This window comes from Artemia sp. Qi Xiang Cuo, chromosome 4, assembly GCF_049724085.1.
Source record: "Artemia sp. Qi Xiang Cuo chromosome 4, ASM4972408v1, whole genome shotgun sequence".
Taxonomy (NCBI): domain Eukaryota; kingdom Metazoa; phylum Arthropoda; class Branchiopoda; order Anostraca; family Artemiidae; genus Artemia; species Artemia sp. Qi Xiang Cuo.
This window is the reverse complement of record NC_142797.1, coordinates 56934106-56955631: the sequence shown is the minus strand read 5'-3', so window position 1 is coordinate 56955631 and position 21526 is coordinate 56934106. Positions and strand designations below refer to the sequence as shown.

At 35.3% G+C, this 21526-nt stretch overlaps 1 protein-coding gene across 1 annotated transcript in view; it reads left to right on the top strand.

Annotated features, from left to right (window-relative positions):
* Positions 1–21526, top strand: part of LOC148953267 (lysine-specific demethylase 7B-like) — a 67015-nt gene that overhangs the window by 25113 nt on the left and 20376 nt on the right. Inside the window, exons 2-3 of the mRNA XM_089087912.1 lie at positions 5851–5936; positions 8355–8477. Of these exons, the coding sequence (XP_088944038.1) occupies positions 5851–5936; positions 8355–8477 (209 nt within the window). The remainder of the gene's footprint in view (positions 1–5850; positions 5937–8354; positions 8478–21526) is intronic.

Genomic DNA, 21526 nt, shown 5'->3' with positions numbered 1-21526 from the left:
CTACGACAAAACAGTATATCCAATCCATTAGTCAAAAAATCATGTCCAAAATCAAGCAAATTTAATATAAATAATTGTAATTTGTTGTCCAAAACCAAGCAAAAGCACCTTAAATCTAAAGATAATTATTCCCCTAGTGATCACCTGACATCAGGGCTCCTCAGAGGGAAACACACTTGCCAATACAGGTTTCAGCGCTTTAATTTCCTGACCTATCATAAACTCATGTTCTAATTGGCTTAGAAACAAGTCTGCTATTAATGGACTAGCATTATCCCCCATAGGAATTCCAATATTTTCCATTCACAGATTATTATTAAACTTTATGAAAGTATTAAATTGAACAAATTCTGGTAAATCGTAAATCATGTTCAAGCTATGGCATCTTGAGCTAGTTGTACAATTAAAGAAGTTAGTTCATCTAGCTTTTTTATTATAAGTGTCAATTAAAAAAAAAAGTTAGACAAAAGGACAGCTTTCTTAATGATCTTTTATAAATTTCCAGATACTAAATTAATAGGTAGATTTGTATATAATGTAGTGAAATCAAAAGAGTCCACTCTTTTGGCCGAAACTATAGACAGAGAATCTATTACTTGCAATGGATTATTGACACTCCAATATGGATTAAAATTTGAAAACTTTCTGATTCCCAAGGAATATGCCTTAAATTTATTTCTAATTCCCCTAAATATACGACAGGTCAGTCGCCGCAATTCGGGTTGGGCATCTGGCTGCACCTGCAATAAAGCGTGGTTTAGGGGGATTTTTATGAGATCTGACGTCTGATATAAAAAAGAGAAATGTTTATCATTATTGTTAACTTTAATATTAAATTTTTAAAAAAGTAAATCTTATGTTTTTCCCATTAAACTATTATTCTCGTCTTGAACCTTTACATTTTATTTGTTGTACGTAGCTCCTTTGATAAAACATGACAATACAGCCTCTGACAAATTATTGCAAAATTATTATTAGCTTTATCAATAGGTACAATAAAAAAATCATTCTGTATATTAGTAATTGCTTGTTTTATCTTAGCGTTATAGAACATTGCCTCACCATTAAGATTATTTGCATTACTATATATTTTATTTCTAACTCTAGTTATAATTAAATTTTTCCTAATTTTAAAATGTTATGGTAATTTATTTATAGTATTTTCTTTTTGAAAAAATCTCTTCACATTATATTTGATTTAACTGTTAATTTCTTTAAATAAATGCATGTCTAGATGATTTATGAATAGACCTCTATTTGGTGTACTAAAATGAAATTAAGGTTCTATTTTTCTAAGGGTGTTTTTTTTTTCAATAAAATCTTTAAAGTAATCCTACTGGTGCTGGAGATCTTATTTGTAATAATATTGTCATAAAACATAACTTGATTTGCACTTACTGTCTTCCCCAGGTCAAGTTTCTAAGGTAAATATACAATGGTTACAAGGATTTAATCAAGGGATGGTGTCAAGGAGGGGGATGTCTGTTTGAGGGCTATAGATTGTGTTTAGGCCTATGCCTCTGATCACAAGGGCACCCTGAGGCTACTGTGCCTGAGGTTAGTAATTTCTGTGGTAGCTAATTGGGGAGGTGACCAAAAAGTATAATGCTGAAATTCCCTTTGATTTTGTTGGGCAGGTATCTACAGCCAAAGACTTACAGTTCATGTACTATCTGACTTCAAAATTTTATAGGTTAGGGAATGCTTTACTTAAGAAAACTTTCAAGTCTGCTTTTGCCTCAACTGTAAAAATTTAGAGGTCGAAATTATCTTTAGGAAGTCTTCTTTAACTGTGTTGCCACTAAGTTTTAAGATGATCCAGGTAATAAGATTCAAAAGAACCTTATGTATATGGAAATTCACCCCATCTCTGTTCTTGGCTCAATTTAATTTTTCTGTAAATTCAAGCAGTTCTGAGAACTTTCTCACAAAGATCAGACAAGGGACTTAGGCATTGAAAAATTACTTAAAACAATGATATGATTTTGCTTCCGACAAGGTGCCACATGGCTACCACTCTTCTGAGAATCTTGTGGTGCCGAACAGGTCACAGGTCCATTTTGATCCTTAGTCATACATACTGGCTATCACTGAATATTATTGGTTCAAATCAGGTGCAATATGCTTACCTTTCTGCTAAAATGTTTTTGGTGGTGAATAGATGAAGTAATTTTTGTTCTATATTAGGTTTATTGGCAGTCTCTAAATGATTTTGGTTCAAACCAGGCTCATTATCATTGCTGTTCTAAACAGTTAGTGGTGAGATGGGGGGGGGAGCGAAGGAGGGGTGCCTGTCATGTTGATGAAAAATCCTCGGTCCTTTGTCATCTATATTGGCAATCACTGACTGAGCCCCCCCCCCCCAGAAAATTCCCTTGCATACAAAATTGAGCCGCCAAAGAGAAAAGATAACAAATAAAAATGATGAAGAAAAGGAGGGGTTTTTGAGTATTCTACCCGTATTCCAAAACATAGGCAGAATATTTGGTGAATACACGTATCTATTTTTCTTGTTTATTTTCATTCTTTTTTTCATGTTTTGGGGAATTGAGTTATCATAGCAGGGTGAGATAAAGGATAAAGAAAATGATTTAAAAATAGGAAATTTTTGGGTGCTGTAGAAGAATTGGCCTATGATGATAGTGGGCAGAGATAACAGGTTGGTACTAAGAAGTACAAATAATTGGGGGGGATGGATTTTACTGATTAAATGTTCATTTTTACTGATTGATTTAGGCAGTGTTACTGTAAAAAAAAAATTGTTTTGTACTAACTGAGGATGATCTTCTTTCACTGATTTTATATGATGTATTTTGTTCAGCCAATATACCCATACACTGGATTAAAATGCACACTTTGAGGCATCTGCCCTATCCCCTGCCCACAAAATGACACACCACCTGTTATTCATAATAGCTGATGCACACTTACTCATCACTATATAACTTTATGAAATATGAAGCAAATCAGTTTAATTAAATAGAGCTTCAAAACAAATGTCAGAGACATTTTTGCACATTAAGAAGGGATGTATCACCCTGCAGCACCCTCATTCAGGCTCAATCTAAATGAAGGGAGATAAGATTAATTCCTACCCCCACCCCTAAACCTTTTCTTCATTTATGTGAAGGCTCATGACAGTTTTGCCCTTCCAAAACACTACTTTAGGTATCTGGAACCCCCTGTCTACCCAATGACCCATCACCCCTCCTTCATAATAGCTGATCCACAGATATACATTGCTAATCATAATTTCAAAAAAAAAAAAAAACTCTGCAAATCGGAACCACAATATATAGTTTTTTATATACTTTTAAATTGATTGGCAATCTGAGAATTTTAATCAATTTCACCTTGGTCCTCGGCGGGGCAAAATTTTAGCTTGGTGCCATTAAATGGCAGCAAATGTCTCCTTTCTGCTGCCACCTAACAATAGGTAACTTGCATAACTTACACCCCTTGCTCCTGGGGCTGGAGGGGGTTGTCAACCCTGGAGGCATGGTTATGTGACCTTTTGCCTATTTTGAACAGAATGGCTATCTCGGAATTTCATTCAGATCCATTTGGGGGAAAAGTTTGGTTTTGTGGGGGGGGGGGGGCTGGGAAAAAATAATATATTAATTCCTTATGACTCTTTACTATAGGCAACGCTAGCGTTACCTCTGATTAAACAGGTGAGTAGAACTCTCAGTTTCTTTTCTAACGAATTTCCAAAATTATCCAGGGGGAATATTGGAGGAATTTATTGCAGATGGGATTTTCCAGAGAGAAAACTACTAGCACGTACAGGGTAAAGGTACCGATGATTCGACAGTTTTTGTAAAAAAACAGTTTTTCTACTCTATAAGTCTTAATTTAAAGACTGTCGGTTTGAAAAGGGTTTCATTATGTAGGAAAAACATCTAGGAATCTAACTGTTTGATGAGAAGTTTGAAGTTTTGTCTGGAAAGGGTACAAAACTCCAATTTTCCGAAATTAGAGCATTTTCACCTACAAATTCGACACAACAAAAAAGTTACCTGTTTTCGACGCAAGTCGGAACCCAATTTGACACCCGTATTGGGTGTCGAACCGATGATTCGACATTTTTTGTAAAAAACCAATTTTCTACTCTAGAAGTCTTAATTTAAAGACTTTCGGTTTGAAAAGGGTTTCAGTATGTAGGAAAAACATCTAGGAATCTAACTGTTTGATGAGAAGTTTGAAGTTTTGTCTGGAAAGGGTACAAAACTCCAATTTTCCGAAATTAGATCATTTTCACCTACAAATTCGAGACAACAAAAAAGTTATCTGTTTTCGACGCAAGTCAGAACCCAATTCGACACCCGTCTAAATACTTGAGGAATACTTATGGGCAGAACCTGGTGTATTTGACACGTATATTCTTGTTTCTTTGTTTTTCTTCAACTTCATTTAATGTATAAAAGTATAAAAGACTATGCAAAAAGTAGAAGTAATAAAACTAACAAAATCATTTGTAGTACGTAGTATTTGGTATAACAAAATTGGTTGAAAAAATTTCCATAGACATTATTAAATACAAATAGTTTTTAGTATAACAGATTTAATATAGTAAAATCGTTTCACTAGCATTTAGGAAGGGATAGGGTCTAGAAAAACGGGAGTGGATTTCAAGAAATTTAAGAAGTTTATTTGATTTAGTGGATTTTATTTTCATATGCAGATTCTTAGTTTTGTCTCAAACTTAAGCCTACATGTCATTTTGTGTAAGATTTTGTATTTAATATAATTTGTATTTTTTATTCGAATGAAGGATAAATAAGGGTATAATCTAAAAAATCTAGGGGGGGGGGCAAAATCAGGTCGGGGGGGGCAAAACAAGGTCTGGGGGGGGCAACTGCCCCTCCCCTGCCCCATAGCAATTTACGCCCCTGCATGGTATGAGGCCAAGTGGCAGTTCCTCAGATGATGGAAAAATCCAGTGTCTATAAGTAAAACTTCAAAGTTTAAAAATAACCTTTTGTTTAAATGTTCTTTAATCTGAAATATTATTAGAAATAATAATCATCAAAATTTTTTGTTGCGTAGAAAGCATCTATAGATTCAACAGCTATGGTGCATTTGGTTTCGCCAGTTGATCCTGGAATTTTAACACCTATTATTTCTCACCTGTTTTGCATGTTCAGTGGAGTCTTAACAAAGTCACCTATATTTCGACAGGGCCTGTTGCTGTCTGTCCAAAATTTCGACAAGTTTACTAAAAGATATTTGCCAAAGAAATAAATCCCTTGATAGAAGCCGATATTTACGCTTGATTGCGGATGAAGGAACATTTTTAGTCCGCCTGGTATTCCACTACATCGAACAACAATTTTCGACGCTTGGAACCTAGTTTCGACATTGCAATTTCCATTGCCATTTTCTTTTAATTTTATCAAGGAAAAGCTAGTGTGGTTACATTTCAAAGAAGATCAGATGTATCTTGACGCATTGGTGCTGATCCCAACTTTTTCTTGCAATAAATAACCAAGTAATGGCATTTTAAACATTACATACCTGAAAAATTGTCGGTAGCTCCTTTCGTGTCGAAAACAGGAAACTTACCGAATTTAATGTTCTTTTCTTATCTGGGTGTACCGGATATAGTGTCCACGTTTCGCACCGTCGAATATAACGACGGCTCCAAGAGATGGCGCTCTAAGTCACGGCTAAGCAGAGCTATCCCGTTTTGAAGGAAAATTTCGACAGTGTTTCCGAAATTGCACTGTCGAATCATCGGTGCCTTTACCCTAAAATATCTGTGAAACAACTATCCTTGTTAATCTTTTAATCTATTTTTTTTTTCTTTTTTCCGACAGTAGGAATAATTATTTATCTCTGATTTTCCAGGTGCTTGAAATTACTTGATCACCAGAAATATGATGTACTTTCATTTCGATGTCAACGTTGCAAACCGCCAGATGGAAAGCTAGAATGTAAGCTGCTTACTGCTATAGATAATCATGACCTGCTAAAAATAATGCCACTAAAACAAAATTAAATAATCTTTCTGCAAGAGTTCCTTTTTGTGTATATTGCACAAAGTCAACATGATATTCTGACACTATTACATTAGTTTGTGTTTTTTGTATGTGGAGTTCTATTTTTAATGTAAATATTTGGAACTGGTGTTGTTAATATTTGGTGTTGTTTGGAACTGGTTTAGAAGTAAGAATTTGAAGCATGTGTTCATTGATACAATAATTATTTTCGAAATGCAATATATAAGAGCAGCTTTATTGCAAAAACATATGAAAAAATTTCCTCTGAAGTCATGATTATTGTAATTATTTTTTGTCCACGATTGATTTTGCTAGAGTATGATCAAAGTAGGAAATTTGGCAACATAAGTGAGACCAATGCTTAAACCTCTGAGAGCCTCTGTCTCTAAACATACTCGGACAGATTGAAAGCAGTTATAGGCTAATAATGCATTAATAAATTATATTGAAGCATCATCAGTCACCAGATGATCTTAAACATAATGATATTTTTTGTACTAATTTTTTGTTTGTGGGGAATTTTATGGCCTCAGGGTGCTAAAAACGTGGACGTGATGTGGCACTAGTCATCTGTATACCCAGGATCTCTCCATAGAATTGTGTCTGTTTAACTTCCTAATCAACAGAGGGATTGCAGGACTAACCCCCTTTGGAATTCCAATCCAAATAGAACCGTAGAACTTTATAAATTTGTTCTTCAAGTGCTCAATACAGGGTGTCTCCTCTTATTGGTAGTCTGACCGCACCTCGGTTCTGTCTGTATGCTGTATTGGATCGGTAAATGAAGGTTTACGGAAAGATAGCTTATCAGGTAGTAGATGGTGGATGCACATGTTGGAAGTAGTCACTGACGCTGCATAAAATATTTCAATCAGAGAGTATAACAGTACTCAAGCGGGGCTACAGCTTTTCCTCAAGGCTCTATTTTGGAGCTTCTTTTTGGACTAAAGTATTACCTCCTTAGTAACTCCCCACCAACGCTTTGTGGGAGCATTTTTGAAGATGATCAGAAGATTCTCCTTGAGTTTTTGCTGGGATTGACGAATCAAACGAGCGGAGCCACTATATGGCTTCCTGAGTCCTATGCGATCTTCTTGACTTTGCTCTGATAGCCTTCTTAAAGATGGTGTTGAACTAGATTTATCTTTGTGTAGTATGTGTGTTCGCTTTGATAGTGTATGATTTTCGATCCATACCAAGCATTGATGTACCCCCTCTGGAGGCTGGTTCGTTTTTTTTTTTCATCAAAACGTCTTCAGCAATTATTAGTAATTATGAAGCGCGCGTTTGGCTTGTTTTTACACAGATTAGAGACTCTGCTCTTTTTGTGGCACGGAGTCCCGAATTAGTCGTTGTTCGTTTTTGCAAAGAATGCGAATTTAACTCGTTTTTTCACTGTTTCAGCTCCTAGTAATGCTGCGAAGGTCTTCGGTTTAGCTCATTTCTGTACCGAGCTAAAACTTAGCGCTTTGTTGCATCTGTCTCTTTGGACAGTTCAAAACCAATAGAAGGTAAATAGGAACTTAGATAAATTTCGAGCATCGTAGGCCTGATATATCATAGGCTTTGATGGTGATGATATATCCCAGTCAGTGATATGAAAATAAGTAGTAAGCTATTTAATTGCCTTGTTTTGGAAGAGTGGAATTGATTATACCCTGACTGTTACTCAAATTCTTCTTTTGCTTATGTATCTGTTATATAAAATGAATTTTTTTTTGGCAACCCTCAATGTTTATGTATAAAAAGTAAAACTTTTTCACACTAACCAATGACAAATGGTCTGCGTAGCGCAGATACCGATCTCCTAATTTTTGAAAAGATTAAATTATACTCAAAGGCAATTTATTGTAGGACTCTTTATCTGCTGCCGAAAAGGAAAAGTTTATCAATGAAGAATAGCAAAAGAGTGGTTTGTGTGAAGATATTCCAAGACTGGTTATAAGGACCCAAACAGTAGTCTCTTTACCCACTCATGTAAATCTCACGAGAACACTTTGAAAGATTAAAATATAAACAAGAGCATTTTAGTGCAGTACTCTTTGTCCTCTGCTGAAAGGGAAAAGATTCTTAATCAAGGACAATTAGTGACTTGAAAGATGAAGCTTGATGAATCTCTATCTGAATTACTTGTAATTGTGGATTAATCAAACCATTTTAAGCTGAATACTATTTGAAGCATTTGTGTCACTAAAATTACGGAACTAGACTGTAACGGTGCCGTATGTCAATCGAATTCCTGTGACATTCAAAGGTGACAGAAAAATAGGAAGCAGATCAGACTGAGATTCGAGAATCAAGATATGAGGAAGCAACACAAAGATTTTATTAATACTATATTTTGTTTTCTAGACAGGAAGAGAACAAATTGGCATCGATATGACTGGGCAGATGAAGACCCAGATGGAAAGCCTGTACAAACTGGAACTGTTGCCTTTACCAGGATGCTTCTGTCTCGTCAATTCCCAAGGTTTTGTAACCCTTTTTTCATTCACTGTGTACTTCAATTATCTTTCTTTTTTCTCTTTGTATATATTTTCTATGTCTTTTATTCTCGTTCCATGGAAAGAAACTAAATTATTGGCTTTATTTCAAAAAAATATTCAATTTTTCCTTTTCTCTCACTGTCTATATCCTTTACTGTCTCTTACTCTCTCTCTCCCCTCTCGGCCCCCCTCGGTTTCCCCGTGTCTCTTTTCCCCTGGCAGTTTCAAAATTAGTGCCTTGTCTTTCAATAGAAACTGGAATAGATGTAATTTTCATTTAATCATATGTCCAGGGAAGGTTAGAGAGTCACTGTTGGCTTGATCCGTTTTATATTCTTCTTAATATTGACATTTTAGACTGATGAAAGTAAATACTTTTTCTCTGTTAATGTTTCTGCCCGTGAAATTGTATATGTAAAAATAAGCTGAAAGTCTTATTAATGATCCAAATCAGAACTGAGGGGTAGTCTTGATTTTGAAAAATATGCCAAATAATTTTTATTGCTGCTGTGTTAGATAATGTGGCTATAATTTTGCAATTATAACGTTAAGGGAACTAAGTATTTAATTCAGGAGAAAATTTTTTCTCTAGTATTATCCAATGCACTAATCAGTAATTATGTAAAACGAATGTATCACGCCTGTGAATGTATCAAATACCCTTGGAACTAATTGATATTTTCCATAGATTTGTCTCTACCATACTGTTAATGGTGACCAGTTACCATAAACTTTGCGTTGTGTCCTCATAATTGTGTTTGCAAACTGAAAATGCTATAACTGTGTTACAATTTCCAAATGTGAAAACATTCTCATTTTTGTTTTACATAGTAGTTGGTACACCGCAGCTACATAGCTGGAACCTTCAGAAAAATAAATCCGTTTTTGTACCGGGAGCAAAATGCGATATATTTAAAATACAAGATTCCTTCCTTCTAAAGATGATTCGGACAGAAATTAAATGTCCCCTAATTGAGTTCAAATACCGCTTCCAAGAGTCTATATTCTTAATCAGCAAAAAGAGAAATTGCATTCTAGCTTCAGTCAAACAATGACGCTAGTCGGTTTGAATTTCGCTAAGATAATTAGTAACAAAAATGCTACGCACAATATTTCTGAGGAAGTTTAAATGGTAAGAACCGTGTGACCGCTTGAATCATCAGAAGTATTTAAAAGAATTTATTGGACGAAAGGCTCGCATCCTTGGACCACTCGGGACAATTATGAGCCAGTTCTTACAGCGCAGAACTGAAGAGCTACGTTTGATAGTGGGGTAAAAATGCTTTTTGAAAGATATTCGTATTTGAGAATCAGGACCATTCAGATAGAAGTCTTGAATTCTTTCATGTTGTATCTTGGTCACCGTTATTGTCATTTGGAGTAACCCACTGCTGTTCACCTAAATATGCAAGTTTCAATAAATCTATTGCTTTTTTTTATCTGTGTTTATTTCATTTTATATGTCTGGATCTAGCCTAATGACAGGTAAATAGTTCGCAAAAGTCTCCAAGGTAACGTTCCCAGGGAATCGGATCTCCAGATAGCTCAAGAAAAAGAGGTCACGTTTACATGGCTGTACATTTTATTTTAACTCAATAATTGAAGGTGGCGCAGGCCTTGTTGGCACAATCTTCAGCGCTATAAGCGGCGCTATCGGAGAAATCGTAAGGTGTAAGTTCACGACCTTTGGGCATAATATCGCCTTTGACGCGGTCAGTATTTAGTACCACATTTAGTATAGCCAGCCAATATTTTTTTCATCAATAGATATTTAGATATATTTTATTTAGATATAGATTATAGATATTAGATATTAGATAATATATAGATATTAGATATAGATTATATATTTTATTTAGATATAGATATATAGATATATTTTTGTCATCAAATAGATATTTATACTATAAGCGGCGCTATCGGAGAAATCGTAAGGTGTAAGTTCCAAACCTTTGGGCATAATATCGCCTTTGACGCGGTCAGTATTTAGTACCATATTTAGTATAGCCAGCCAATATTTTTTTCATCGCTACAAATGGCGCGGTCGGTAGGATTTCCTTTAGCGTAAATTCAATATTACAAACAATTTTTATTTGACCCTGAATCTGAAGAATACAAATCCCTTGGTAGTAAATTATTCCTGAAACGTATGAAAACTTACCAAAGAAAAAGAGACGCCTATCAAAATAGTAACAAGAAAATTAAGAAAAGATTCTAAACTCGAAACTATATATCAGTAAGTAACTGTGGAAGAAATTAACCTCATATGTATAAACTATAAATATTTTAGGCCTACCCCCCCAAAAAAAATAGGATAACAGTATAATTATAAGCTGCACGTTTACCTATTCATGTGTTTATTACTCGAGAAATGTAATATAAAATTAAATCGTATAGCGATTATTAGCAACGCTTTAAAGTTATACCTCAACCAGTCATAGAGGTATATCACGACAAGAATTAAGCTCGGAAGCCCTAGCTTTGCTTCCTAACCTACCTAATCATAAAAATATTTATTCTGTTTTACGTCTACAAATCAGTTTTCTTTGGCCAATGCCACAAAATGATTACATAATAAGAAATAACCTAAGTAAAAATTAGAGTGCCTTTGAAAAAAAAAAAATATAGGATACCAGTGTAATTATGTGCTGCACGTTTACCTATTCATGTGTTTATTACTCGAGAAATGTAATATAAAATTAAATCTTATAGCGATTATTAGCAACGCTTTAAAGTTATACCTCAACCAGTCATAGAGGTATATCTTTGAAGCGTTGCTAATAATCGCTATACAATTTAATTTTATATTACATTTCTCGAGTAATAAACACATGAATAGGTAAACGTGCAGCACATAATTACACTTTTGTAGCGATGAAAAAAATATTGGCTGGCTATACTAAATATGGTACTAAATACTGACCGCGTCAAAGGCGATATTATGCCCAAAGGTCGTGAACTTACATCTTACGATTTCTCCGATAGCGCCGCTTATAGCACTCAAGATTGTGCCAACAAGGTCTGCGCCACCCTCAATTATTGAGTGAAAATAAAATGTACAGCCATGTAAACGTGACATCTTTTTCTTGGGCTATCTGGAGATCCGATTCCCTGGGAACGTTACCTTGGAGATTTTGCGAACTATTTACCTGTTATTAGGCTAGATCCAGACATATAAAATGAAATAAACACAGATAAAAAAAGCAATAGATTTATTGAAACTTACATATTTAGGTGAACAGCAGTGGGTCACTCCAAATGACAATAACGGTGACCGAGATACAACATGAAAGAATTTAAGACTTCTATCTGAATGGTCCTGAATCTCAAATACGAATATCTTTCAAAAAGCATTTTTACCCCACTATCCAACGTAGCTCTTCAGTCCTGCGCTGTAAGAACTGGCTCATAATTGGCCCGAGTGGTCCAAGGATGTGAACCTTTTGTCCAATAAATTCTTTTAAATATTTCTGATGATTCAAGCGTTCACACGGTTCTTACCATTTAAACTTCCTCAGAAATATTTTGCGTAGCATTTTTTGTTACTAATTATCTTAGTGAAATTCAAACGACTAGCGTCGTTGTTTGACTGAAGCTAGAATGCAATTCCTCTTTTTGCTGATTAAGAATATAGACTCTTGGAAGCGGTATTTGAACTCAATTAGGGGACATTTAATTTCTGTCCGAATCATCTTTAGAAGGAAGGAATCTTGTATTTTAAATATATCGCATTTTGCTCCCGGTACATTTTCATCTGGTGAAGAAGAGCAGAATTCTTTGGTGATAGCTTTTATGTTTGAATACACTGAATGACCTTGCGTATTTAGTTGAGTTCTAGTCAAAAATCTTCTAAAATATTGTTTTGAATTCAATATCCAAAACTACTATTGCTCATATCAATAACCCAAGCATGAGCCAACACTCAATAGCCAAAACTCTACTTTTTCTCAACTCAACAACCCAAACACGTGCCAACTATATAACAACATTGACAAAGAGGGGAAGAAAAGTGGCAGATTCGATAAATATCTGAATTGCGGCCAAAAAGCATTTGAAGCTGAACAAATTTTGCAACATCCGAACCCTATATAGGACTTCAAATGAAGTTACTATTACTACTAAGAACTCATCTCAGCACCAAACTGCTTGAGACCAACACAGCTACACACGGCCCTCTTCTATCCTAATCTATTCTATGCCTCCCTCTACATTCCCACAGGAAGTTCCAATTTCCCTTAAATCTTACCTTACGACATCCTCCCACCCCAACCAGGGACGACCCGCTTTTTGTTTAGCCCTGTTGGCCGAAAAGGACAATCTTTGGCAATATGTCATTCTTCATCCGTAGAATGTGCCCTAGCCGTCTCAACCTCTCTCTCTTTATAGCCCTAGAAAACGTCTTTGAACTTTACTTTTCGTCAATACTGTTTGAGATACGGTCGGTCAGTCTCATACCCAAAAGAATCTGTTGGTGATTTCTCTGAAAATCTTCCTACGAGCAAGATTTGTACTCCCAGATTTATATAGCGAATCTTCCTCCGTTTTTTGGAGTGCTCCTGCTTAAGAACCATACTTCACCACTGTCACCACTTTAGCTTCCAATATTCGAATCTTGGTTTGCAGGATTCATATTCTTCTGTTTTTTTTTTTTCAAGTGTGAAAAACACCCTGACTTTTTTACTTTTAACATCTTCACTGCACCCACCGTCTTTGCTAATAATAATACCTAGGTAAGTGAATATGTCCATTTGATCGATCTTCTTGTTACCCAATATCACCTTTTCATCTTCACTTATTTCTAGCCTTAGCAACTTAGTTTTCTTAACATTAATTATCAAACCCATTTTCTCTCCCTGAAACCGTAAAACCTCTAAAAGCTTATTCGTTTTGCTAACACCTTCGTCTAGGGTGCTTAAACTATCAGCATAATCTAAGTACAGGATAGTTTTATTCCCCAATTTGATTCCGTGTCTCCCATTGCCTGTTCTGTGTTCATTAAAACGAAGTCCATCAAAATGATTTATATAAATGGGGATAGAACGTAATCCTGCTTAACTCCTGATTTAATATAGAACCAGCTGCTAACCTCATTTCATACCTTAACCACAATAATGCTATTCTCGTACATAGCACGAATCATTTTAATATATTTGTCTGGTATCAGAGGCAACGCTATAGCGTTGTAAGTTATGCCCTGGGGGCATATATGGTTGTTATGGAAGGGATGCTCGTATAAACTTCATAAAGGGCTAATTTGATTGGAAATTGAAAGTTGTAATTCAATTTTAAAGAGTCAAAAGTGATTGGAGAGCAGGCAGCCTCCTTCCACACTCCATTTATTTATTTCCCAGACGCACTTTATATAGAAGGGGTCGTCGTATAAACTTCAAAGGGGACTCATTCGATTGGGAATCGAGAGTTCTAGTGCCCTTTTTAAGAATAAAAAGTGATCGGATGGCAAATGGCCCCCCCCCAGCTCTTTTTCCCCAAATACATCTGATAAAAAATTTGAGGTACCCATTTTGTTAAAACAAGTTCAAAGGTCAGATAAGAAAAACTCCTGTGTCGACACAACTCCCCCCCTCCCCAGGGCCCGGGGAAGGTGTTGTAAGTATTGCTCTGGGGGCATATATGGTTCTTCTTGAAAAACTTATTTTTCAGAAAGTTCTTTTAGTTAATTTTTGTTCGTTTTTTATTGCAAAAAGTTTCAAGTTTTTAAAAATTCCTTATTTCAAAATCAAACATAAAAAAAAAATCAAATATTCATCAATGTATCAAAACTGGTATCAAAGTAACAATATCAAAGTGAAAAAATGGGTTTGTGTCAATCTCGGAGTTGTTATTATCTGATGTTTGAACAATTTAAAAAAAAAAAATTATCGGATGGGTTTGGGGAAAAAGGGCGTGGGGGGACTAATTAACCTTCGGTCTCTTTTGACTCTTTAAAAGGGAACTAGAACTTTCTATTTTCAATCAAATAAGCCCTCTGAAGTTTATACGAGTAAGAACCATATATATCCGCAGAGTATAACTTACAATGCCTGTCCCTGGGCCCGGGGGGGGGGGTGTCGACCCCGGAGTTTTAATATCTGATGGTTGAACTATTAAAAAAAAAATCGTCACCTCAAGTTTTTATCGGATGGGTTTATCCATCCGATAAACCCAAAGGCGTGGAAGGTGGGAGGGGCTAGTTGCCCTCCGATCTTTTTTCACTCTGAGAAAATGAACTACAACTTTAAAGTTCCATTCAAATGAACCCTCTCTGAAGTTTATACGAGCATCCCTTTCATAAGAACCACATACGAGCCCTCTAGTTGCCCTCGAATATCTTTTGACTCTTAAAAATTGAACTAGAACTTTCAATTTCCAATCAAATGAGCCTTTTCTGAATTTTATACAAGCATCCCTTTCCCAAGAACCAGATACATCCCCAGGACAGAACTTGCCACGCCTATCTCTCGGGCGCTGAGAAGAGTTTTTGTTATCTAATTTTTGAAAAGTTTCCAAAAAACTGGCTGTCACAAAATTTATAGCGGATGGCTTTGGGGATGGGTTTGGGAAAAAAAGGGTGTGAGGGGGGCTTGTTGCCCTTAACTCTCTAGACCTTTAAAAAGTGAACTAGAACTTTCGATTTCCAATCAAATGATCCCTATAAGTAGCTTATATGAACATCCCTTTCATAAGAACCATAAATGCTTCTATCGCATAACTTAGAACGCCTTCTCCTGGGCCTTGGGGGGTTGTATTGACACCGAAATTTTTCTTATCCTATTTTTGAACTAATATATGAACTTGATTACCTTTGAACTATTTTTAACAAAATGTCCAACTCAAAATTTTCATCAGATGGGTTTAAAAAAGAAGGCACGGGGGGAAGGGGGTTGACTAGCTGCCCTTGGATCTCTTTTTACGCATGTATGGCTCTTGTGAAAGGGGTGCCCACATAAACTTCACAGAGGATTTATTTTTTTGGTAGTTAAAAGTTTTAGTACACTTTTTAAGATTCAAGAAAATTAGGGGCAGCAAGCTCCCCCACGCTCTTTTTTCCCCAAAACCGTATACCAAACATTTTGAGATAGCCAGTTTTTTGGAAATTGTTCAAAAATTAGATAACAAAAACTCCCCCCAGGGCCCGAGGTATAGGCGTTGTAAGTGTTGTCCTGTTGCCGGATATGGTTCTTGGGAAAGGGATGCTCGTATAAACTTCAGAGAAGGCTCATTTGATTGGAAATTGAAAGTTTTAGTTCAACTTTTAAGAGTCAAAAGATATCCGAGGGTAGCTAGCCCCCCCCCCCACCCTTTTTCCCCAAGCCCATCCGATAAAAGTTTTATAATAGCCATTTCATTAAAAATAGTTCAAAGGTCAGATAAAAAAAAATTCCTGTGTCGACGCAACCCGCCATGGCTCGGAGGCAGGCGTTATGAGTAATGCTCTAGGAACATATATAGTTCTTATGGAAGGGATGCTTGTATAAACTTCGGAGAGGGCTCATTTGATTGGAAATTGAAAGTTCTTGTTCACTTTTTAAGAGTCAAAAGAGATCAGAGGGCAACTCCTCCCTGCCCTAAATGCATCAGATAAAAACCCATCCGATAAAAGTTGAGGTGACCATTTTGTTAAAAAAAAGTTCAACATCGGGTATTAAAACTCCGGGGTCGACAAAACCCCCAGGGCCCAGGGACAGGCGTTGTAAGTTATAAGTAGAACCCTATCAGAAGGTACAGAACGAACACCGTGCTGCCATCTACAATTTAGTTTAATGCTGACGGGACATAATTTATTCAAGGATTATCGATCGAGTCTAATGGTGGTCAAGGTCAATCGATCTGTTGTTGTTTGGCCACGTGTAATGGCATGAGGGGTGATTTACATAATCGATGGGGGAATTATTGGTTCACGAGCGTGGGGAATTATGAAACAATATGGTCACGTGTAATGGCATGAGGGGTGATTTACATAATCGATGGAGGAATTATTGATTTATGACACTGTGGGGTGATTTACATAATCGATGGGGGAATTATTGGTTCACGAAGGGGGAATTAAGAAACAAACATGGCTTCATTGTTGTTTGGCTAGCCTGGCCTGAGAACTTGATTTACATAATCGCTAGGGGAAATTATTGATTCACGAAGGGGGAATTATGAAACAAACATGACTTCATTATTGTTTGGCTAACCTAACCTGTGAACTTGATTTACATAATCGGCGGGGAAATTGTTGATTCACGAAGAGGGAATTAAGAAACATTAAGGCTTCTTTAATCTTAGGTCTGAGGGATAAACGTTCTTTAGGACAGAGAGAAAAATTAATATTCTATTTTTAAATAGGGCTTCATTGATCTTTAGTGTCAGGAATCATAAATGACATCACTTGTTATCTTGGAATTATGCGGGAGTCTAAAGAGATAGAAATTCTATTTTTAAATACGGCTTCACGGAGCTTTAAGTCGGAGAGGTAAATCACTAGGGGAAATTATTGATTCACGAAGGGGGGAATTAAGAAACAAACATAGCTTCATTGTTGTTTGGTTAGCTTAACCTGAGAAATTGATTTACATAATCGCTAGGGGAAATTATTGATTCACGAAGGGGAGAATTAAGAAACATTAAGGCTTCTTTAATCTTAGGTCTGAGGGATAAACGTTCTTTAGGTCAGAGAGAAAAATTAATATTCTATTTTTAAATAGGGCTTCATTGATCTTTAGTGTCAGGAATTATAATTGACGAAGGGGAGAATTAAGAAACATTAAGGCTTCTTTAATCTTAGGTCTGAGGGATAAACGTTCTTTAGGTCAGAGAGAAAAATTAATATTCTATTTTTAAATAGGGCTTCATTGATCTTTAGTGTCAGGAATTATAATTGACATCACTTGTTATCTTGGAATTATGCGGGAGTCTAAAGAGATAGAAATTCTATTTTTAAATACGGCTTCACGGAGCTTTAAGTCGGAGAGATAAATTGATATTCTAACGAAACCCTAATAGTTTAGCTAGGAAAATTTATGAGATGAAGAGATTAACGTAGGAAAGGGTTTCCTAGAAATTTGAAATGCGTTAGCGCAGAGATGCCAAACAAAAGGAACACGCTGAAATTACGTTTAGGGATTATTTGGGCGAAACGGTTTTAGATATTTTATGGGATTATTTCGGCGAAACAGTTAGAGACATTTGAAAGAAGATTTTAGGAAAGGTTTTAGAAGAGAATTTGAGGGTGAAACTCTGTGGTCGTTATAATACACAAGTTCCATTTGAACAGTGTTGTGAGGTCCTCTACCCCAACCCCAAAGGGTTCCGATCCCCCACCCCAACCCCGAAGGAAGCCCCCGGTACTCAAAGGTCCCCCAAGCTCCCATAGAGCCCCAGCCCCCCAAACGCCCTCCTCAGACCCTCAAAGGCCCTCCTCTGGTCCTCAAAGGGCCCCCGGACCCCCAAAGGGCACCCCGGACCCCAAAGGCCCTCCCCCGGTCCTCAAAGGTCCCCCCGGGCTCCCAAAGAGCCACCGGCGCCCCCAAAGGCCCACCCAGACCCCCAAAGGGCACCCCCGGGCCCCCCAAAGGCCCATCGAGCTCCCAAAGGACCAACGGGGTCCCAAAGGCCCTACACCGGTCCCCAAATGTCCCCCAGGCCCCCAACTGTCCCCCCCGACCCCAAAGGCCCACCCCCGGCCCCCCAACGGCCAACCGGCTCCCAAAGGACCAAACGGTCCGCAAGTGTCCCCCACACTCCCCAATGCCCCCCCGGTGCCCCAAACGCCCTCCCCCCGGCCCCAAACGTCCCCCCAGGCCAGAGAAGCGCCCCCCTGGGCCCCCCCAAAGTTCTAGTTCAATTTAAAATTTTCTCAACGAAGTCAAGGAAAGTTCAAGTTCTCTTCTGAATTTTCTCAATGAAAAAGAAATTAGTCATTGATCATTTCTATTTTTTTTCCAAATAATAGAAAAATTTTCCACTTTAGTTCAGATCTGTCTCGAAGAGATGAACAATTTAAATAATGTTCCATATTTTTCACAGAAGATAAAAAAGTTCAAGTTCTCTTCGGAATTTTAGCAAAGAACACACTTCAATTCTAATTTCTCCAGAGAAAATAAAAATCTTCCACTTCAGTTCTTTATTTCACAAAGACATGACGAAATTTAAAGTTCAATTCTAATTTTTCGGTGGAAGATAGAAAAAGTAATAACATACTTGTGAATATTTTCCTGGAAGATAAAAAGTTCTACTTCAATTTAAAATTTTCTCAACGAAGTGAAGAAAAGTTCAAGTTCTCTTCTGAAAATTGCCAAAGCACACACGTTAATTCTAATGTCTCCAGAGAAAACCAAAATCTTCCACTTTAGTTCTTTATTTCACAAAGACATATAGAAATTTCAAGTTAAATTCTAATTTTTCGATAGAAAATAGAAAAAGTAATATCATACTTGTGAACATTTTCATGGAAGATTAAATTTTCTAGTTCAATTTAAAATTTTCTCAATGATGATAAGGAAAGTTCAAGTTCTCTTCTGAACTTTACCAAAGAACACACTTCAATTCTAATTTCTCCAGAGAAAACAAAAATCTTCCACTTCAGTTCTTTATTTCACAAAGACATACAGAAATTTAAAGTTCAATTCTAAATTTTTCGGTGGGAGATAGAAAAATTAATACCATACTTGTGATTATTTTCACGGAAGATAAAAAGTTCTAGTTCAATTTTAAATTTTCTCAATGAAGTGAAGAAAAGTTCATGTTCTTTACTGAATTATACCAAAGAACACAATTCATTTCTAATTTCTACAGAGAAAATATAAATCTTCCACTTAAGTTCTTTATTTCACAAAGACATAATGAAATTTAAAGTTCAATTCTAAATTTTTTCGGTGGAAGATAGAAAAAGTAATACCATACTTGTGAATATTTTCCCTGAAGATAAAAAGTTCTAGTTCAACTTAAAATTTTCTCAACGAAGTGAAGAAAAGTTCAAGTTCTCTTCTGAAATTTACTAAAGAACACAATTCATTTCTAATTTCACCAGAGAAAATAAAAATCTTCCACTTCAGTTCTTTATTTCACAAAAGACATACAGAAATTTAAAGTTCAATTCTAAATTTTTCGGTGGAAGATAGAAAAAGTAATATCATACTTGTGAATATTTTCACGGAAGATAAAAAGTTCTAGTTCAATTTAAAATTTTCTCAACGAAGTGAAGAAAAGTTCAAGTTCTCTTCTGAACTTTACCAAAGAACAAACTTCAATTCTAATTTCTCCAGAAAAAATAAAAATCTTCCACTTCAGTTTTAAGTTCCCCAATGAAATAAAGAAATTTAAAGTTCTATTATAAATTTTTAGATGGAAGATAGAAAAAGTAATACTATGACAGTGATTGTTTTCCATGAATATCAAAAGTTTCACTTTATTTATAATTTTTCTTAAATTCAGTTCTGATTTTTCTCAAAGAGATGAAAAATTTAAATTTCATTTCTAAATTTTTCTCTAGAAGATAGGAAAAGTTATACTACGATTGTGATTATTTTTCATTGAAGATAAAAAGTTTCACTTTAATTATAATTTTCTTAAGTTCACTTTCCGATTTTTTGCAAAGAGATGAAAAATTTAAAGTTCTGTTCTATGAAGATAAAAAGTTTCACTTTAATTCTAAATTTTCTTAAATTCAGTTCCGACCTTTCTCAAAGAGATGAAAAAATTTAAAGTTCTTTTCAATATATTTTCTCGGAAGAAGAAAAGTTCAACTTCGATTCTGAATTTTCTCATTGAAAATGAAATAAGTTATTGATCAATTCTATTATCCCTAAATAATATAAAAATTTTCCACTTCACTTCAGATTTTTCTCGAAGAGATGAAAAATTTAAAATACTATTCCAAATTTTTCATAGAAGATAGAAAAGTTCAAGTTCTCTTCTGAATTTTACCAACAAACACAATTCAATTCTAATTTCTCCAGAGAAAATAAAAAGCATCCACTTCAGTTTTATGTACACCAAGACATAAAAAATTTGAAGTTCTGTTCTAAATTTTTCTTTAGAAAATAGGAAAAGTTATACTATGTTAGTGATTATTTTCCATGAAGATAAAAAGTTTCCCTTTAATTCTAAATTTTCTTAAATTCAGTTCCGACTTTTCACATAGAGATGAAAAAAATTTAAAGTTCTGTTCCAAATTTTTCATAGAATATTGGAAAAGTTATACTTTGATCGTGAATATTCAAGTTCTGTTCTGAATTTTATCAAAGAACACACTTCAATTCTAATTTCTCCAGAGAAAACAAAAATCTTCCACTTCACTTCATTATTTCACAAAGAAATAAAGAAATTTAAAGTTCAATTCCAATTTTTCGGTGGAAGATGGAAAAAGTAATACCATACTTGTGAATATTTTCACGGAAGATAAAAAGTTCTAGTTCAATTTAAAATTTTCACAACGAAGTCAAGGAAAGTTCAAGTTCTCTTCTGAATTTTCTCAATGAAAAAGAAATTAGTCATTGATCATTTCTATTTTTTTCCAAATAATATAAAAATTTTCCACTTTAGTTCAGATCTGTCTCGAAGAGATGAAAAATTTAAATACTGTTGCAAATTTTTCACAGAAGATAAAAAAGTTCAAGTTCTCTTCGGAATTTTAGCAAATAACACACTTCAATTCTAATTTCTCCAGAGAAAATAAAAATCTTCCACTTCAGTTCTTTATTTCACAAAGACATAAAGAAATTTAAAGTTCAATTCTAATTTTTCGGTGGAAGATAGAAAAAGTAATAGCATACTTGTGAATATTTTCCTGGAAGATAAAAAGTTCTAGTTCAATTTAAAATTTTCTCAAAGAAGTGAAGAAAAGTTCATGTTCTCTTCTGAAGTTTTCCAAAGAACACACTTCAATTCTAATTTCTCCAGAGAAAACAAAAATCTTCCACTTCAGTACTTTATTTCACAAAGACATAAAGCAATTTAAAGTTCCAATCTAATTTTTCGGTGGAAGATAGAAAAAGTAATATCATACTTGTGAATATTTTCACGGAAGATAAAAAGTTTCACTTTATTTATAAT